The sequence below is a fragment of the Aristolochia californica genome, unplaced genomic scaffold (genome assembly GCF_029961685.1).
Source record: "Aristolochia californica isolate CCGP_79_NKW_82.1479 unplaced genomic scaffold, dmAriCali1.0.hap1 SCAF_9, whole genome shotgun sequence".
NCBI lineage: Eukaryota > Viridiplantae > Streptophyta > Magnoliopsida > Piperales > Aristolochiaceae > Aristolochia > Aristolochia californica.
The window spans coordinates 36,313,002-36,332,785 of NW_027182290.1; the positions used below are offsets into that span (position 1 = coordinate 36,313,002).

Genomic DNA, 19,784 nt, shown 5'->3' on the forward strand with positions numbered 1-19,784 from the left:
TTGTTTATATATTTTTATTATTCATCATTTAACAAATGAAAAAATAAAATATAAGCATACATTAAAAAACGGTACTTTAGAATTAAGTGAAAATGAAACATCTAATGCATTCTTTTCTTTCTTTGGTCAAGATTACTATGATCTCCGAAGCCAAGTCCAACAATGACAATAGAAGAGGCATAAGACTAATTGATACTTAAAAATAGTTTACAAAGGAGATAATTGACCCATAAACATTTTACTTGGGCAACCGCTGATGCTATCGTGCGCTGATGTTTGGTGTGTGTTCGCTAAAAAGAATCGGGACCGTAGTCACTGAACCCGATTGTGTGTCCAGTTCTCGACGCGCGGGAAGAAGAAACATGCAATCTCTGTGCAGATTCCTCGTCGTCGGGCGTCAAAGCCCTAATCTTCGTCGCGAAATCTTAAGCTTCTTCTCCACCGAATCAGGTTCTCAAACGGTAGATGTGTTGCCCATCCTCCGTTCCTTCTCTTTGCACAAAGGTAGCCCGAATCCCTAAATCCTTATTGCATTTCCGGTTTTCAAATCTTGTCAATTTCAAACCACATTCTCCGAAGCATTAACTCGAGCTGTGAGGTTCTTATGGTTTTGTTTTGTCGAATGGCGAATTAGTGGGAAACTAAGTGATTTATTGGCTCCAGAAGAAGGTGAACTGTTTCTGTTGATGTATGGGCAATTTGGAATTGATGCATTTCGGTTGTTTTGTGATTTCCTTACACTCTTTACCATTTGCCCTTTTCGGGGCCCAAGTGGCATCTTTTTTCCTTGTTCTCAGGAGTGAGAATGGATATCTTTTATGAGTCACTGTGTTTGAGGTCTAAGCTTTTGGATATTCCTAAAATTTAAATAGCTTTCTCCTTGATGGGAAAAATTGGCCATCTTTTAGCTGTTAGATTATAAGTCATGAACTCATGGGGATTATGACTTAGATGATATACGTAGTCAGATAAATTGATTGGTCTCGTGCGCATCTGACTGCCATTTATACATATATTTTACTGCTGCACTGGATCTGGTTGGTTGAAATGCTCATCCTCCAGTTTTTATAATGTTTTCGATGTTCATTTCTTGTTTTCTCACAATTTAGTGTTTCGTTACTTTTTCATAGTTTTGCATTAGTTCACATCTTAAAATATCTCTCCCTCAGTTTTTGAGTGCTCCCTCTCTAACTCTCCTTATGATGATGTTTTCTGGTAAGGTGATACGCTGGTCCTGAATCATGGAGATAGTGATATTGGCAAAAAGGTAATTCAGGAAGCAAAGAAGCTTGGAATTCAAACAGTTAGCATAATTGAGGACAAACCTGGTACGCCAGAGACAATTGAGGAGCTTAAGGGCATTGGAGGGGATATAGTTGTGCCTGAAAGTTACACTAAAACCTGGTATTTCATCTTGTTCTTACATTTCCATGCACTATATTTTGCACTTACATAGAGAAGCATTAGGCAACTCTGGGAATTCTTGGATGCATGTCAGTGATTTCTTTAGCTAAGGATAGAGGAGAATGGAGGAGGAGCACTAATGAACCTAACTGAATATGGTCTGGATAATGCTGTCATGGTGATGAAGGTTTTGCTGCTGCATTTAGCATATCTGCTGTTTCTTTGTAAATGTCGTATTTCCTACTCCAGTTATTCAATACCCTTGACATGTAAATGCTCTCATGGAGAACTAAAAGTTCTTTTACGAACTTATGGTTCTTGGAGAATGATAGCAAGAAGAAACTTAGCAGACAATGTAAAAAATGACAAGAGTGTTTCTGGAAATAACTCTTTACCCTTTTTCCATTTAGCTACTGCTTGCATGAAAAGGAAAAGCATGTAAGCCAGTACGTTTTTTATGGATACATATTTCAGACTGTATCTCTTTGAAAAATGGTGAAATGGACACTATTTGGACGGAAGTCACTGTCATCCTAGATGTTTAGGGTGCCTGGTTCTGGTATTCAAAGTGTTGCCAAGTCTGCTGATATAGAAAGTCAAAAACTTTTCTTATTGTGGTGGCGGGATCTGGTTGGATGTACATGGCATTAAAGTGGGGAAGCCGGATACTGGAGACTTGGAGTGAGCGGGGAAGAGAAGCAAGAGTGAATTGTATATGTACAAATGAAGTTCACAATTTTCTTAAGTAAACAATAATTATCAAGTGCTACAGTTATCTTTGTTGCTGTGGGATGGATGAATTCTACTGGAGACATGGAGTGAGCAAGGAAGAGACGCGAGAGTTAATTTTTACAGTACAAATGAAGTTTGCAATTTCCTTAAGTAAATAATAACTATCAAGTTCCAAAATTTTATCTTTGTTGCTGTGGGATAGTTGAATTCTACTGGAGACTTGGAGTGAGCCAAGAAGAGAAGCAGGAGTGAATTTTACAGTAAAATTGAAGTTTGCAATTTCCTTAAGTAGATAATGACTATCAAGTGTTTGTTGCTGTGGGATGGTTGAATTCTGTTTGAGCTCACATGCTAAGGCATGTTGACTCTACCAATAGATTTCTGTCACTTTTTGCTTTTTTATTCAGCTGCAATTGGGGGGTAGCTTTTTCTTGGTCTATTCTAACCTTGTTTTACAACAAAAAGTTCAGCACACTGCTGTATATTGCTGGAAGGTGATTAATTAAAGGCTTGTAGTTAGACAATATGTTCTCTTTTTCAAGAAAAATTAGAAAGCACGTTAATTTAATGAACTCGGATCTTTGGCTTAATGGTCACATGGGGGGTTTCTAGTGTGGCGTGTTCAGTTCAAGTCTCACCTGGGGTAACATTAAAAAAAAATGCTTGCAGTTAGAAAACATCTTCAATTCTGAACCTGTGTTATGACTGTCCCAGTATCCTGCTTAATAGATGATTTTTTCTTTCAAAAGCTAGTTTCCTTATTTTTTGTACTAAGAATCAACTTATACATTTTGCAGATTTGTCTGAACCCAAATCCCCTGGGAGCAACATTAATAGGTGGAAAAATAAATCTTGTATGTTTGTTGTCTGTTTGTTCTGAAAAAAGAAAAAAAAGAAAAAAAAAGTTGTCTGTTCACAGGACCACATAATTCAATCATAAGAGTTGTTAGACAAGACCTTGGAGTTGGAAAATGCTCCAGCAGAATGGAGGACATGTTGCCAACTCCAACATAGTTGAGATGATGATAGTGTTTCCATAAGTGCTTCTTATGCGGTATAGAGAACATTTTTCTTGTGGACTCCGGAATCTTTTTTATGGGCTAGGGAATCTTTTCCTGTCCTAGATGAAGTTTCTTTCTGTTCTCAAAACTTATTCTACCTATTTTTTTGCTGATACCTGTGTCATATGGGAAATGTTTATTTAATTCTTTTTTTTAATATTTATTTTTAAATCTTTTGTTAACAAAGATAATTTATTTATTGAAATTTCAACACCTGTTAAACACTTTTTATTTTTATGTTAATGTAACTTAATCTTTTTCTATTATTGTCTTCCCTGCTTGGTATTTGTTTATATTTTTCTTTCTTCTAGTGCAGGTATATGAAACGGTTAGTGAGCGAGCTAAAACCCAAAGCAGGTTTAAACCTCTGCGATGGTTACCTGGCAACAGCTGTTGGCAAATCTGTAGAAGATGGTGGAGCTTTCATGACCTATGGGAAAAAACTACCACAATATGTTGTTTATGATGGAGCTAGCCGCAAGGCGGTTGAGTGGAATGGATTATTGAAAGAGAAGAGGCTGAAAGTATTAACTAAGTGAAAGGGTCCACATAAAGTTTGTATTGATCTTCACGGGTCATTTCTCTGTCGAAAGAAGTTTTAAAGATTTATTCTTTTGAATTTCCTGGACTGGCTTTTGCTATCGAAATTTCATAAAGCAAAGCCGACAAGGCTGTTTTTGTTCAATGATGTTTACTTGATCAAGGATTCAGGTGGAAATAGTTAGGTTGCTTCTTATATTTAATAAATATTCAGTGCTGTACTATTCCATTCATCTGAAGTTTTTTTATCTTAGCTGATCTGCTACACATACCTGAGCTGATTCCATTGCCTTTTTAATCATGATGATAGTTCTGGTTGGTTAACCCCACTTGATTGTATTGATTGATATATGAAAATGAAGTTGGTTTGCTGCTGCCTGCCTCTGCAGTCCCACAACTTGGACTAGAATTATGAAGGATACAACAATTTTATGCTTGAACCAGATGGCAAATGCTTAGCCTTTTCAATGCAAACTGGGTTATCTAATAGATTTCCATCAGAAGAGGCTATCTAGTAGCAGCAGGCCATGACATCTGCTCATCAGACACTCGGGGAAGTGGATACCGGATCGTAACATATCTTCAATGGGTCCCTCCACCGGTAAGTTCTCTGGCTCAGTGTACTAGTTCTCATACTAAAATTAGTTAAGAATATTTTTTAGTGCAAAGATTAGTCGAAATAATTTTTTTTTTTTTTTGTCACTTTGTTTCGTTTCTAAATGAAACCGTCTTCGCCTTCTTTGGTATTTCAACTTCAGGATGCATCAATGCATCAAGATTGAAGATAACTGCTCCTATCCTTACAACTAAAATCCCACGGGCATAATCCTCAGATTATTTAGTCAGGTTTTATGTATCTTCAAGATTGCAGAGGCCTGTCCTCAGCTGAGCTTGCAATTTGAAAAGTGGGGTAGTCATTGTATAGTAATTGGAAAAATTTCTGCATTTGCTGAAGACAACAATATTGGCAACAATCTTTCTTCTGTTTTCAGCAGCATATTTCTGTAAATTTAAGGTGCCAATCTGAACTTTTCTCGGATAGCCATGACTAGGGGTGGCTTCGAACTAAGCCGGTTCACGAGCCGGCTCGGTTCGATTCATCATTTATCGAGCTCGAAATCGGCTCGTTTACCTTAACGAGCCGAGCTCGACCGAAGCTAGTTTCAGTTCGTTGGCTCGCGAGCCGGCTTGAAATGAGTCGGATCGGTATGAATCGGCAACAAGATCGCGAGCGGGGGAGCGGGAGCGGGAACGGGAGCGACAGCGAGGGGGGAAAATTTTTTTCCTCCCCCCTCGTCACCGCCGACCCCTCCCATCGGTTGTTGTCGCCGCCTCTACCGCCGTCGTAGCTGTTTGTCAGCGTCTATACCACTGTCGCAGCTGCTCGTTGGCCGCCTCTGTGGCCGTCCGTTCGATTTCTTCCTCTCCTCGCCGTCGCCACCGTAATTCCCGACGATAGGTCCTCCCCGGCGCCGTAACCCCCTTCCCTTCGCGTCATCTCGGTGGAAAACCAAAACAGGGGAGAAATAATCTCCCCCTTCCTCGCAAGAAGATGATCTCGCATGTGTGAGATCATAAAATAAAAAAATAAAAAAACTTTTTTCTCTGGAAAAATTAAAAATAAATTTTATAGAAATAATTTTATATAAACTATTAGTGTCTCATGTTTTTTTAAATATTTTTTTAATTTAAATTTTTTATTAAAAATCATATAATTTTTTAAGTAAGATTTTTCGTACCAAGATGGGGTAGAAAACTGTATAGAAAATTTTTGAATAAGTATTTAACAGTTGATGTTGTAATACTTTTAGCATGAAGCAATTTTCATTGCAATTTTGTGTTTGATATTTTATTTAATTAAAAATTTATCGATAAGTATAATAATATATTAGATTGATTATTAATTTTTATTTATTTCCCTATAAGAGATAATAAAAGGTCCATTTAACTTTCCTAAGAAAATTTTAAAATATTTCCTGTAATTTTCTAATAAGTCACTAATAGTAATAAGATTTTATTTAAAGGTTTTTTTTGGGAATATGTATCATAGGAAAAATACTTTTAGTTTTTCCTAGAATATAAATTTTTATCTAGGGGCACTAAGGACGCCATAATAAATTATGGCCAGATTCAAAAATTACAAAACAAGCTAGACAACAATTGGAGTAAAAAAGATTAATATTGGTGTATTTTAATCTATTATTGAAATTCAATCCTGAACCTCCCCTATCATTATATTTTTTTAAAATGTATGCATAATTTTATATATGATTTATTCAAAGCCACCCCTACGTGTGAGATCATAAACAAGGAAAAAAAAAAACTTTGTCCCTTCCTCATGGCTCTTAAAGAAATTGAAAAGATATTTTAGTAGAAATACGTTTTTAGAGACTATTAGTGGTTTTTTCAATAAATATTGAAAAGACATTTTTAGTATAAATATAGGGACCATTAGTGCCTCATGTTTTTTCAAAATATTTTTTTAATTATAAATTCTTTTTAAAAAATCATATAATTTTCTAAGTAAAATTTTCTTGCCAAGATGGGTTAGATAACCATATAGAAAAATTTTGAATAAGTATTTGACAGTTGATGATATAATACTTTGAGCTTGAGGCAATTTTCATAGCAATTCTGTGTTTGACATTTTATGTGATTAAAAATTTATCAATAAGTATAATAATATATTAGATTAATTATTAATTTTTATTTATTTCCTTAGAAAAGGCAATAAGAGGTCCATTTAACTTTCCTAAGAAAAATTTAAAATATTTCTTGTAATTTTCTAGTAAGTCTGTAATAGTAATAGGATTTTATTTAAAGGATTTATAGTTTTTATTTGGGTGATTGTAAATTGATAGTGATATTTTATTTAATTTTGTTGTGTTTGATTATTGTATGGAGTTTATTTATAATGTTATGCAGTGTATGGAGTATTTAGATTGTTTTATGGAGTGTATAAACAATTTTATGAAGTGTTTATGGAATGCATAGACAATTTTATGAAGTGTTTATGGAATTTATAGACAATTGTATAGATAAAATTGCTATGAAAATTGCCTCATGCTCAAAGTATTATATCATCAATTGTCAAATACTTATTCAAAATTTTTCTATATGGTTATCTAACCCATCTTGGCAAGAAAATCTTACTTATAAAATTATATGATTTTTTAAAAAGAATTTATAATTAGAAAAATATTTTGAAAAAACATGAGGCACTAATGGTCCCTATATTTATACTAAAAATGTCTTTTCAATATTTATTGAAAAAACCACTAATAGTCTCTAAAAACGTATTTCTACTAAAATATCTTTTCAATTTCTTTAAGAGCTATGAGGAAGGGACAAAGTTTTTTTTTTCCTTGTTTATGATCTCACACGTAAGGGTAGCTTTGAATAAATCATATATAAAATTATGCATACATTTTAAAAAAATATAATGATAGGGGAGGTTCAGGATTGAATTTCAATAATGGATTAAAATGCACCAATATTAATCTTTTTTACTCCAATTGTTGTCTAGCTTGTTTTGTAATTTTTGAATCTGGCCATAATTTATTATGGCGTCCTTAGTGCCCCTAGATAAAAATTTATATTCTAGGAAAAACTAAAAATATTTTTCCTATGATACATATTCCCAAAAAAACCTTTAAATAATAATTTATTACTATTAGTGACTTATTAGAAAATTATAAGAAATATTTTAAAATTTTCTTAGGAAAGTTAAATGGACCTTTGATTGTCTCTTCTAGGGAAATATATAAAAATTAATAATCAATCTATATATTATTATACTTATCGATAAATTTTTAATTAAATAAAATATCAAACACAAAATTGTAATGAAAATTACTTCATGCTAAAAGTATTGCAACATCAACTGTTAAATACTTATTCAAAAAAATTTTATACAGTTTTCTACCCCATTTTGGTACGAAAAATCTTACTTAGAAAATTATATGATTTTTAATAAAAATTTTAAATTAGAAAAATATTTAAAAAAACATGAGACACTAATAGTTTATAGAAACTTATTTCTATAAAAAAAATTTAATTTTTTTGATAGGAAAAAGTTTTTTTTTTTTTTTACTTTATGATCTCGCACGTGCGAGATCATCTTCGCGCGGGGAGGGGGAAGATTATTTCTCCCCTGAGCTTAGGTTCTGGTTTTCCGCCGAGACGACGCAGAGGGAAGGGGGTTACGGCGCCGGGGAGGACCTATCGTCGAGGATGACGGCTGCGACGGCGGCGGCGGCGACGGAAGCGGTGGCCACGGAAACAGAGGCGACGACGAGGAGAGGAAGAAATCGAACGGACGGCCACAGAGGTAGCCGGTGAGCAGCTACGACGGCGGTGGAGACAGTCGACGAAAAACTGCGACGGCGGTAGAGGCAGCGACAACAGCCGACGGGAGGGGCTCGACGGTGATGAGGGGAGGAAAAAATTTGCCCCCCCTCGTTCTCGCTCTCGCTCCCGCTCCCGATCCCGATACCAATCCGACTCACCTCGAGCCGCCTCGTGAGTCGACGAACCGAACCTGGCTTCGATCAAGCTCGATTTGTTAAGGTAAACGAGCCGATTTCGGTGCTCGAGCTCGATAGATAACGAATCGAACCGAGCCGAACTCGAGCCGCTCGGTTCGAAGCCACCCCTAATTCCAGATGCGGGTCTACTGCACTCATCAGCCTATCTCATCCATCTTTTATCTGCCATTAAAATACCACTCAATGCCACCCCTTCCCCGAGTCTCAGCCTAGTCTCGACTTTCGCAACAAAACTCAAAAATTTTAAAGATATATAAATTAGTTAATTATTAAATAAAAATAATAATTAAATTATCAAAGGAACTCATTAAGAAAAAATTATTAGTTTAATACTAAATAACTATTAAAAATAATTTAATAAATATGATTAAACTAATTATAAGTAAATTTATTAAAATATTTTTTAATTAAATTGAAAATATTTCACTATTATAATTAACATACTAATTTATTTTAATAATATTTATAATTCTTATATTTATAATACTATTGAACATTTAATGGTAATACTATGCTAAAGGCCTTTCGATCAGCCCAGTTTGGGATTCGACCAGGTTGACTCAAATTTTCAAAGGAGTAGGTTGGGTCGGATCAGATTGGATCATAGGGTTAGACTCGTCTATTCTCTCTTGTGAGTAACCTAAATCAGGTTTTGAAGAATCCTGGTGGAAGACCCTGTATCACACCTTAAGAACCGACCCAGTCTGACTCGTCTGTGTCGGTCGGTTGAAGAGGATCAGGAGTGGTGCCGGCGCTTGATCAGTACCAGTAGCCGCTGCCGTTGGCACAGTCATCTCTTATTGCTGCTCGCCTGTTTGATAAATGGTCTCACATAAACTTCACGTCAAGAAAGCCACCATTATCATTCCCACATCTGGTTTTCCTCATTCTTAATCCTCAAATTTCCTCCAATTCCCACTTTTCATTAGAGACATCATGATGATGCAGACGATGATGTGGGTGCACTCAGCATCATGATGCAGGCAGAGATGCACGATGATGCCTGAGCATGCCTCTATAAGTGATTGGGAAACATTCCTTTTGCATCACTCAATCCCCTCAACACGCCCGAGTGGTTTTGGGTGGAGAGGCCGGTCAGCGACATCTTTCCATGTCTGTGTTTCTTTGCACACTCTTTGGTGGACAGAAGCTCGGTCCTGGTAAGAAAAGCTAGCCAATGGCCTCTAGACAATCATGGGAGAGAGAAAGAGAAATGCATGCCTACAATCCTAAATTTCTTTTCATGGGTCAATCGACTCTTTTGACTATTTTACTAGTAATATATCCCTTTTGATTCTGCCTTATCCAACCAAGGAAGAGATGGTTGTATCGGCTGATATCTATCAGACCTGAGTTGAGTTTTGGTTCCAAAGTCGTAATACACCATGGGTTACTATCTTACTCTACAATGGAGCACCTCGATGGTGTCCTGTCATTAATGGTGGTGGTTGCAGAGACTATTCTTTAAGATGCACCACAGGGTCCGAGAGAGAGAGAGAGAGAAAGAGACCGAAGAATCAAGAAAAATCTCTTTGAGAGAGAAACCCCCTTCAAAGTGTGCTCGTGGTTCAGTTATATCCCCATCGAAACTAGAAGTTTCCACCACTATCGATTCACTCGAACCACTGTTGATTCCTTTTCATGAGCTCCATCCCACTTTCCACGGTGGGTTGAATTCCACCACAAATGCCTTTTTTCCCTGAATTGATATTTTCAAGCACAGTAGTGGCTTAATTAAAGCTCCTCTGACTCGATTCCTTACACTCCTTCCTTTGACACTTTACTTTAGGAACAAGAACCTTTCCACTGTAAGTAAAAATTTTATTGACTTGTCATGGTTGCAAAATGCTGTTACTGGGTATGCACAGTGATGTGGGCATCTCTAGAAGATTGGCCAATGAACTAAGCAAGGACCCTATTGAATTGGATTTAGGGAACAACACATGTTCTTTGCAATGAAACCTTCATGTGTTATGAAGAAACATCCTCTTCCTTTTTTCCTTTTTTCCTGCATCAAAGCATGGGGCAACAAAAAGCTCAGCATTGGCTCTTCTTATGAGGGGCTTTGAAATTATTAGAGGAGATTGCTCTTGGTCAATGAACCAAACTCCCATTTGAATCCTAATGAGTGGTCATACCTAAATCCATCAAATCAAAAAAAAGAAAAACAAAAGGAAAAGCTTCATTCTTGGTTTTCTAGTTTAATGGGACCCAGATGAAGCTTTCTTTTCTGTCCTTCCCTTTATTTTTACTTTAAAATTGGTCTTCATTTCAAAGCCAAGACAACTTAGAAATCTTAAATTATTACTTAGTGCTCACATCATGAATGATACATCTGTGGGGTTGACTTGGAGTTCTACACTTTTATTTTGGGCATTGTCACCTACCCATGTGGACTAATGGGAGCTTAATCTAAGTATTAGCTATAAGCTTTTTAGTTTATTGGGTGGCATGTGATGAAGCCCTTTTTTGTGAGATATCTTTTCCCTCATGTGTTGCCAACAGCTCTAAATTCTCTAATTGGTATTAAACATTCTCATCAAGGATTTCAATCAAACACTTTTTTACTCAAACAGCAGCTTATAGTGGAGGCAATCTGCTCCACATACCACTTTGGACTAGATAAGGTATATTTTGGGTTGTGCAAGTGGCCTACAGTATATTTTAACCTTTCAAGTGGGTGATTGTATGTTTCAACATCACATTGATACTCCCTTTGCGTGGTTTTAAGAGCCCTACAAGTCATTGTAGATATGTCTCCTGTACCATGTTAGACTATTCTAATTTATGACGGGTAATTTTGCCTGATTACCTATTCTATTGTTTTGTTAGACCTTTTAACAATGGCTTACGGAAAAAAAAAAACTCCTGGGTCTGTATGGAACCCCATAGAAAATAAAATAAAATAAATATTTGACCATTATTATTTCCAAAAATAGTCAGTGAAAAAGAGAATTTGATCATTGTTTTATTTTTACTATCTATTTTTTGGAATAATAATGGTTAAATTTTTATTTTCTTTTTGTAGGGGTTCCAAACAGACCCTAAAGCGATAATTATAACCAAGTGGTTTTTACCCGATTATTATCCTTTTATACCCGAAATTTCACTAATGTTCGACTTAAGGACTATCACTTTTTCTCAAGGTTTGAGGTCATTCCTTGATGACACTAATACTAGTTACTTAAATACAAATCGTGAGAGATTATTTTAGTACTTCAAGCAAAGTAAATATATTATTGCAGTTCCTTTTCCATATTGCTCTTTGAAAAGGGCAATCCTTTCTCAAACCAAAGAGATGAGATCACATGGTCTCTCCTCCCAAAGGTGCAAGACCCATCACCATCTTCACCCTAAAGTGAGCACAGACATGGAGTAAACTTCATTAGTTCTTCTGCTTTTTTAAAAACAATTTCAGGGATGATTCATTTGCAGTTTGTGGAGAAAACTGCTGCATGCATTCACTCTCAACACAGCTGTTTCATTATTTGCTACTTAACAATGATGAAATACTTCTCAATTAGATGACGAAGTTTTCAAGGATGAGCCTCAATTTTTAGCTAAACCCCTTAAAAGGTGACAAAAAACAAATTAAGTATTAGATTGGTTGAAGAACATCATGAAAAATGAATTTAAATTTTAAAATAAGTAACATAAGATTCATTTTAATTTTCCCTGAACCAAAGTAAGCAATGATTTTTCTCAGTCAAAAGGTCACCCTGTTCCTCTTTCTCTAAAGAACCCTCTGCACACATAAGCACAACCACACGCGTCAGTGGGCTCCCTAGGATATGCATTCAACCATTAAGGGCTCTTAATAATTGGGGTTACTCCTAATTAATCATTTTGTCTTGTAAATACCCACTTTTTGGAATTTTTTAAATCTTCAAAATTATGTCCCCCCCTTCAAAAAGCCGAACATGGCAGCCTTTATACCCCTTGCTTTTTGATGGAATTTATGCAGTATTTTAGCTTATTTCACACTCCATCACATCATACTCTCTTGTAATACTAAACTCTCAAATTATATTATATGCTTCCTCTTTTCCCAAGAGAGGAGCCTCACCCAGTGGCATCAACCCCTCTCTCTCTCTCTCCTCAATCTCCAAAGGGTTTTCTTAAAATCTGATAACAGAGTAAAATTGTTAAGGAATATCTTGAAAATTGCAATTCCTTGGATGTGGGGTTAGAATCTATTCCCCACTCAACTGAGATATCTAAATCTTATTGCATCTTGGTTTGAATTGAGAGTGACAGTCTATGAAGAGTTTCCTTTTGTAAATGTTGGAGGGGGATGAGTGGGTTTTGTTTAAAGCAAAGAGGAAGACTGTGGAAGTGGCCAAATCATTGCAGAGCCCATAAAAAGAAGAATTAGGGGTAGGGGGCCCCTAACTTTGGATGGAGCCAATTAATAAAGATTTGCTTCTAACTGATGACTACTTCCCTTCACTAATAAGAAAACAGAGCAATTTATACTGAATTATAAACAAATAATTAAGTGGACTACAGGCAGGGGTGTGAAGAAGAAAAGAAATGAATTTCTGAATTTGTAATCTAATGTGCAATTAATGTGGGAAGAAAAATCGATCTACCATTCCCAGAAAAAGAAGTGAGTGGTTCATGCAATTAAGTGAGTAATTCTACTGTTTTGAGAAGGGAATTAAATACCCTCTGCAGAAAATGGAAGGAAAAGACCAGAGCTATGAATTCTGAAGAGGGAAAAAGAAAGTGGGTAGCCCTTTGTGTTTTTTTTTTTTTTGTGGGGGGGGTATTTAATCCACCCTACAAGGGCTGACACAAGGAACATCTAGGGAAATGAGAAAGGGAACAAGTAAAGAACTTGATAACCAGAATCAAATGTAATTCTTCTGCCCATCACAAAGAAAAGAATAACTGTAATCAGAAGCATGAAAGCCTATTTAAATCAAAAGAAAGTGAAAGTTTCGGTCCTTGTATTGGAGACTGGAGCCCTTCTGATTTCTTTTCTTCTGAAACCCAGAAAAAAGACCCAGGATTTTCTTCTTCCCCAACATTTCATGGGAAAGGCCTGTTAATAAGACCATTCAATTTGCTTCATATTTTTTTATCTGGTCGTGCCTGAAAGGTCTGTCTGTCAGAACCCACGACAAAGTATTTGAAGCTTTAGAGAGAGAAGAGGGAGGGAAGAGAAGGTCTAGTGTTTCTCTCTCACTCACTCTGTTCTTCTTCTTCTTCTTCTGTTTTATTTTTTTCTTTTGGTTCTTGAGTTTCGGAAGGAGTGAGTATTCTATTGGATCCATTGAATGGTTTCTTCGTCTCTTGGATGGATTTGTTTGGAGCTGGAGCTGCTTCAAGGACAAAAACGAGGAATATATGGAGGTTTGGTGACAACAGAAGAAGACAACGCCAATGTATAGAACAAACACAAACAGTTGCAGCAGAAAAAACACGCCAAAATTTCTCTAACATGGCTTCTTGCTCTTGCAAAATCTCTCCAATCATTCCTATTTTTGTTGCTTTCCTACTTGTTCTATCCGTCAGTCCTGTTGCCGCGGAGCCAGCTGATCCTGTCCCAGCGAATCAGACATTCCGACCCGGAGAGGAATTACAGAAGCTGAATTGGACACAAGAGAAGCTCAGAAAGATCAACAAGCCTCCAGTGAAAACAATTCAGGCATTTTCTTCAACACCCAGCAAGGATAATGTTCTGATTAATGTTCTCTTTCATAGACTCCGATCGAAGTTTTGATTTTCTGTTTCCGCTACATTTTGCAGAGTCCCGATGGCGATCTGATAGACTGTGTTTTATCACATCACCAGCCGGCTTTCGATCACCCCAACCTGCAAGGACAGAAACCATTGGTAATTCGAGTTCTTGAAAAATCAAACAGTTCCGTAGCTTGGAAGTAAATTTATGACATTTAACAGATTGTTCGTGTCCGTCGTAGGATCCACCAGAGAGACCCAAAGGACATAAGCCGACGGGTTCAGTATCAGAAAGCTTCCAGCTTTGGACAATTGGCGGAGAATCATGTCCTGACGGAACAATACCGATCAGGAGAACAAATGAGAATGATATTCTAAGAGCAAGTTCAGTTCAGAAGTTCGGAAGAAAAGCAAGAAGACCAGCCATGAGAGCAGTAAGACGCGTTAGGCGCGTCAGACGGGATTCTACAAGCAGCGGGCATGAGGTTTGTATTCAAGACTGAAATAGGCAAAAACCCAATTGAATTTTCCGTGTGTTTTACTGCCGTTTTTTTTCCGCCGGAAGAACTCCACAGTTTCAAAAAGTGTTCCTCTGAACGAGATTACAAGAAGTCTCATAAAAAAATCTGTTTAAAATCTATTTTTAAATAGGAATGGAAGACTAGTTTTCGAATCTTTTTTGGCCTCAATCTCAGATTTTAATCTGCTCTTCATGCCTAGAAAATTCAGCAACGAAACCTCAGAATCATTTTTTTTTTTTTTTTTGTAGATTCGTTTTTGTTGCTGTAGAAGTGCACGACACTGCAAATTTTAATAGTATGATTGCTAAATCGGAAGAGGCTGTCTTTTTCATTAAAATGGCCAATTTCGTCAATAAGATCAAAATATAAAGAAGCATAAAACATAGTCAAACTCACAACTCCATTTCCCCTTCTTCAAGAAAGCTCAGACTTTCAGTTGAGTGCCTCAAAATCTTTGCGTTTTTCCCAATTTATCTCAATCCAGCTCCACTCCATTCCATAGCTGCTCAAAGCCGAAAGATACCCAGAAAAAAAAATGAAGTTTTTTTATTTTGATTCTGTCTTAATCAGTGAACAGCAAGTAAAAAATGAAGCTATCGCCATTTTTTTTGAATAATTTTATTGGTGAATACTGTGTTTTCATGCAAAAACATTATGTTTCATTCCCACTCTTCTCAGATGTGACTTCCCATGAAAGTATGCAAAAGCTTCTAGAAAAGAAACTCTTTCGTTTTGTTCAGTCACACTCTAGCTGGCATTCTGAGTAGACTAAATATGGTAATCTTAGTACAGAGATGCTCCTCCATTACTGTTCAAATCTCTTAAAATCATTACATCGCAAATATGCCCATCTCTAAGCTATCCGCTAGCTGTTCTCACTTCTCAGCAACAACTTGACAAAGTATCCTCTCCTCTTTCCTCTTTCCTCTTCGTTCCCACCCAGAGATAGAAGAAAATCGATCCCTGATCAGAAAGGACCAATACTTCTTCCCCCTTGCCCAGAAAGAAAAAATTCCAAAGAAGAAGCATAAGAAACTGTATTTTGACCTGTTTTTTTTTTTTTTTTTTTTTTTTTCTATTGAGGATTGAACAGAGATGTCTTTCATCTACAGTGGTAGCTCTGAGAAGCATTTCCTCACTTATTTATTTCGCATTTGTCAAGAATTGATGCGGGAATTTATGAATTACAGCATGCAGTTGGGTATGTTATGGGTGATCAGTACTACGGGGCCAAAGCCAGCTTAAATGTATGGGCTCCACACGTTGTCAATCCAAATGAATTCAGCTTATCGCAGATGTGGGTCATCTCTGGTTCATTCGGTGATGATCTTAACACCATTGAAGCCGGCTGGCAGGCAAGCAACCCGTATTTTGTCTCCATCAGACGTTCAATATTTTCCACTACCCTTGAGTATTTACCAATCGATGGTTCTTCTCCGCAGGTTAGCCCAGAATTATATGGAGACAACTACCCTCGGTTCTTCACCTACTGGACTGTAAGTAGTACAAACTCTGGTAACCGTTCTCTTTTACTTTACCGAAAGAAGGAAGAAAAAGAAAAGAAAATCATGGGTTTTCTTCTTTTGGGTTTGCAGACTGATGCGTATCAGGCGACGGGATGCTACAACCTGCTTTGCTCGGGGTTTGTGCAGACGAACAACAAGATCGCCATTGGAGCTGCGATTTCTCCGACGTCCGCCTACAATGGCGGACAGTTTGATATCAGCCTCCTCGTTTGGAAGGTAAAAACCCGTTAACCTTTATTAATTTCACCAAAAAAAACTTTTTTTTTTTTTACCTTTTTATATAAAAAAAGACCCAATATGTCCTTCCGAATCTCAACTACGAAAGAACCGTCAAGATCTTTCCACGTTTCAATCTTCGTAAAGAAGTAGGTGGGTCTGGGCATCTCGTTTCTGTTTCGAAAAACACGAAAAGAAAGAAACAGCTAGCGATGCTTCTTCACGGCCCACCACAGTACTTGCGCTGACAGCTTTCTTCAGCGGGCTCAACCGCTACCAATGTAACCGCAAGGCGGTCGTGCGTATCGTATCGGACCTACCGGTATCCGATATTTGATACGACATTTAGTAATACTTATAACGCGTTTATATAATAAACCCGTTATGTCAAATATTATATATTTAACTTATGCTACGTATAAGATACGTACCGAAACGTCCAACCGCGCGCGCCACGCCAAAGGAGGGAGGCTCTCTTTTTGCACGGGCCAGTGGTCGTGGTCCGGGGGGTCCCAGTAGTTTCCTTTGCAGATCCAGTTGTCTTCAGGGCCCAGTCATGGTACAGGATCTAATGGGGCCATGTTAGTCAGTCTTTCATCTGCGCGTGGGCCTTTTCTGTTTCTTTTTCTGCGTTTGCGTCATTCTTGGCTTTTTCTTCTGAAAATCAAAGCAAAAGGCAGCTGCTGTTGATTATTCCCTATCAGTCCTTTTACCAACTTTCCCTCTTTAATGCCATCTTTGGTGTAGGACAAAGAAGAAAAAATAAAATAAAAATTATTTTTATCTAAACTAAAAAGAAAGAGTAGACTATTTTAGATATTTTTTTATTTTAAAAAAATTTTATCTTTATTTTTGAATCTGGTTAAACCTAGGTATTAACCCTAATTTTTCAAATTTATTATTTTGCAGGACCCTAACCATGGAAACTGGTGGCTAGAGTTTGGGTCAGGATTACTAGTGGGATATTGGCCAGACTTCCTGTTCAGCCACTTGAGGAACCATGGAAGCATGGTCCAATTTGGTGGAGAGACTGTGAACACAAGGCCAAATGGGTTCCACACCTCAACACAAATGGGAAGTGGGCATTTTGCAGGAGAAGGGTTTGGGAAAGCCTCTTATTTCAGAAACCTACAGGTGGTTGATTGGGACAATAATCTTATTCCTCTCTCAAATCTCAGAGTTTTGGCTGACCATCCAAATTGCTATGACATTCAAGGAGGGATCAACAGTGTTTGGGGAAATTATTTCTACTATGGAGGACCAGGAAGGAATATGAGATGTCCATGAGAAGCTCTCATGTTTATGGATATAATTTTTTTTTTTTTTAATTGGCATGGGGTTTTGTTCTTGGTTTGGGTTATTAAAATTTGTTTTTCTTTTCTTTTTTGCCTTTTCTCTTTTGAAAAAAAAATCAATTTTTTTATCCCCTCTTCTCTAACTGGGAGATTGGTTAATTTTGTACTACATTTGGGGGGCCTAATGTAAATTTGGAGAGAGGAAATAGTGAATATATTCTGGTCTTTTAGTGTGTGCCTTACCTTGCATGGGCTTAGCTTCAACCTATTCTCCTTTTTATTAAATTTCAGGTTAATTTGAGTCAAATCGAAACTTATTGATCCAGTGACTGAATTCAAGAGTAAGTCAAAGCAGAAGAATCGAGTCCAACCTAACACCAAACTGGCTCGCAAACCGTTCGAGTTCGCCTCGAAAAAATCTCTGAAATCTACAAATATTTCAGTTTTTACTTGAGCTTGGTTTGAGCTCAAACTTGAAAGCGAAAAAAACTCTGGCTCATTTCAGTTTGAATCAATAATATAGGATCACTTTGAAGCAATTTGAAATCTACAAATATGAACCTGTATATATGGCCTGGCTTGACAGTACAGTTTACAGTCACGAGTACTCTATACTGAAAGTATCATGTCAATAGAAAACTTGGCCTTGTAGTATGCATCTGTACCTATTTATACCTTCTAACAACATGAAAGATTGTTTTTCTGAAAGGTGAAACAAGAAAGTTGGTACAAGAAAAACACTTTTGTTTTTGAGAAATGAGAATTTACTAGACCAAGGAATGCATAAAATAGAGCAGATCAAAGCTGCAGAAAGCAAGAAAAGAATACAGCAAGAAGTAATTTTTCAGTTCCCTCTCTAGCAAGGGAGTCAGTCAAGTAGCTAAAAAAAATAGAACTACAATCTCCGAAGCTTCAGGCATGGGCTAGTCGTTGGTTTTTTAGTTATTCAGATGATGCAAATTTTATCAAACAAAAACAGGGCAACAACAAGCTAAGAGGAGGGAACAATATTCACAAGGAGATGTTGGAGATAAGAGACTAACTTATATGCCAAGCCATTGTCAGACAAGATTTCCTGCTCTCATGTTCACCTGTGTCAAATATACTATCAAGCAAAAAGGAATAGAACCCTTAAAAGAATCACTATTTTATCTTAATTCCTTGGCTGATTATAAACAGTCATCTTGCTTCATCCACACCTTCCTCTTCGGTAGAGTTCAATTTGTCTTAACATGAAATTTAAAGGGTAAGATATAGACAGATTTTCTGGTACCACGTGATAATAGCATCAGAAGCAACAGCTCCAACCATTTTATCATTAGGAAGACAACAGTTTCACATCCTTCATGATATTTCATGGAAAGAAAAATTCCATCAAAACTCTATACACAAAATTGAACAGCTTAGAACAAAACATATCAAAGTGACTTGAAATTTAACAAGTTAGGTTAATCTGTACATAAAAACCAAAAGGGTTAATTAAGTACTCCACTAAACAAAAATAAGCATCCTTTGACAATGTCATGGACAAGAACTCCGCAGTCGAATGCCATTTTTTATCCAGAAAAAAAGATGATTTCCGGTGAGTTTACTTAGAAGTACCTGAACCATGAACTCCCGAAATGGGTCGATAAGAAATGTAGATTAGGTTTTCCATCTTCGGTGACCAATCCCTACAAGCCCTCCAATCATCCATCAATCCAGTCAATAAAACGGGCTTAGCTTTCTGAGGATACCTCACCACGAATTGCTCGTAACTAAGCTCTTTCCCATTTACTCCCTCTAATTTCTCTCCGATTTTAAGACTCATTATCCCTCAAAAACAAAAATACGAAAGCATGAGCTAAATATAAATATTTTTGAAAAAAGGAATATGATATAAATATTATTAGGGGTTTTATTTATTTATTTTTATTATTCATTTTGGATTTTAAAATAAGTTATTAAAATAATTAAATAGTTACTAATTTCAGAATTATATTATTCCCAAATACTTAATTAATGTATTTAAGTGAACTAAGGGCATGTACACCCTGAGGGAAAGTGAAAGTGAAGCGATTTACCCAAAAGCATTAGTGCATGCACACGATGGGAAGGTGAAAGTGAATGATCACTCGCTCCAATGTCAAACAAGTGAAAGTGAATTCCTACTCTAAACCCAGTTTATTCACTTTCATTCGCTCATTTGACGCTCTTTGTGTTGTCCTCTTTCTCGACATTCCCTCCATTTTCCTATCTCTCGACCCTCTCTATTTCC

General features: G+C 36.7%; 2 protein-coding genes across 2 annotated transcripts; both read left to right on the forward strand.

The window, feature by feature from the left end:
* The first annotated feature begins 305 nt into the window (after positions 1-305).
* On the forward strand, positions 306-3,990 carry LOC137941928 (uncharacterized). Its single transcript, XM_068787542.1, has 3 exons — positions 306-504; positions 1,221-1,404; positions 3,514-3,990. The coding sequence occupies exons 1-3, from the start codon at positions 363-365 to the stop codon at positions 3,734-3,736; spliced, it is 549 nt and encodes a 182-aa protein (XP_068643643.1). The 5' UTR covers positions 306-362; the 3' UTR covers positions 3,737-3,990.
* A 9,297-nt stretch (positions 3,991-13,287) lies between these two features.
* LOC137940439 (protein neprosin-like) lies at positions 13,288-17,769 on the forward strand. Its single transcript, XM_068785504.1, has 7 exons — positions 13,288-13,937; positions 14,039-14,125; positions 14,212-14,454; positions 15,681-15,845; positions 15,933-15,986; positions 16,086-16,232; positions 17,142-17,769. The coding sequence occupies exons 1-7, from the start codon at positions 13,587-13,589 to the stop codon at positions 17,517-17,519; spliced, it is 1,425 nt and encodes a 474-aa protein (XP_068641605.1). The 5' UTR covers positions 13,288-13,586; the 3' UTR covers positions 17,520-17,769.
* Positions 17,770-19,784: the final 2,015 nt, after the last annotated feature.

Bases quoted from the DNA above. Each gene is read 5' to 3' on its own strand.
- LOC137941928 (XM_068787542.1), top strand. From the start codon at position 363: ATGCAATCTCTGTGCAGATTCCTCGTCGTCGGGCGTCAAAGCCCTAAT. The intron at 505-1,220 runs GTAGCCCGAATC...TTTTCTGGTAAG, and splicing joins TTCCTTCTCTTTGCACAAAG to GTGATACGCTGGTCCTGAAT. The intron at 1,405-3,513 runs GTATTTCATCTT...CTTCTAGTGCAG, and splicing joins GAAAGTTACACTAAAACCTG to GTATATGAAACGGTTAGTGA.
- LOC137940439 (XM_068785504.1), top strand. From the start codon at position 13,587: ATGGATTTGTTTGGAGCTGGAGCTGCTTCAAGGACAAAAACGAGGAAT. The intron at 14,126-14,211 runs GTAATTCGAGTT...TGTCCGTCGTAG, and splicing joins TGCAAGGACAGAAACCATTG to GATCCACCAGAGAGACCCAA. The intron at 16,233-17,141 runs GTAAAAACCCGT...ATTATTTTGCAG, and splicing joins TCAGCCTCCTCGTTTGGAAG to GACCCTAACCATGGAAACTG.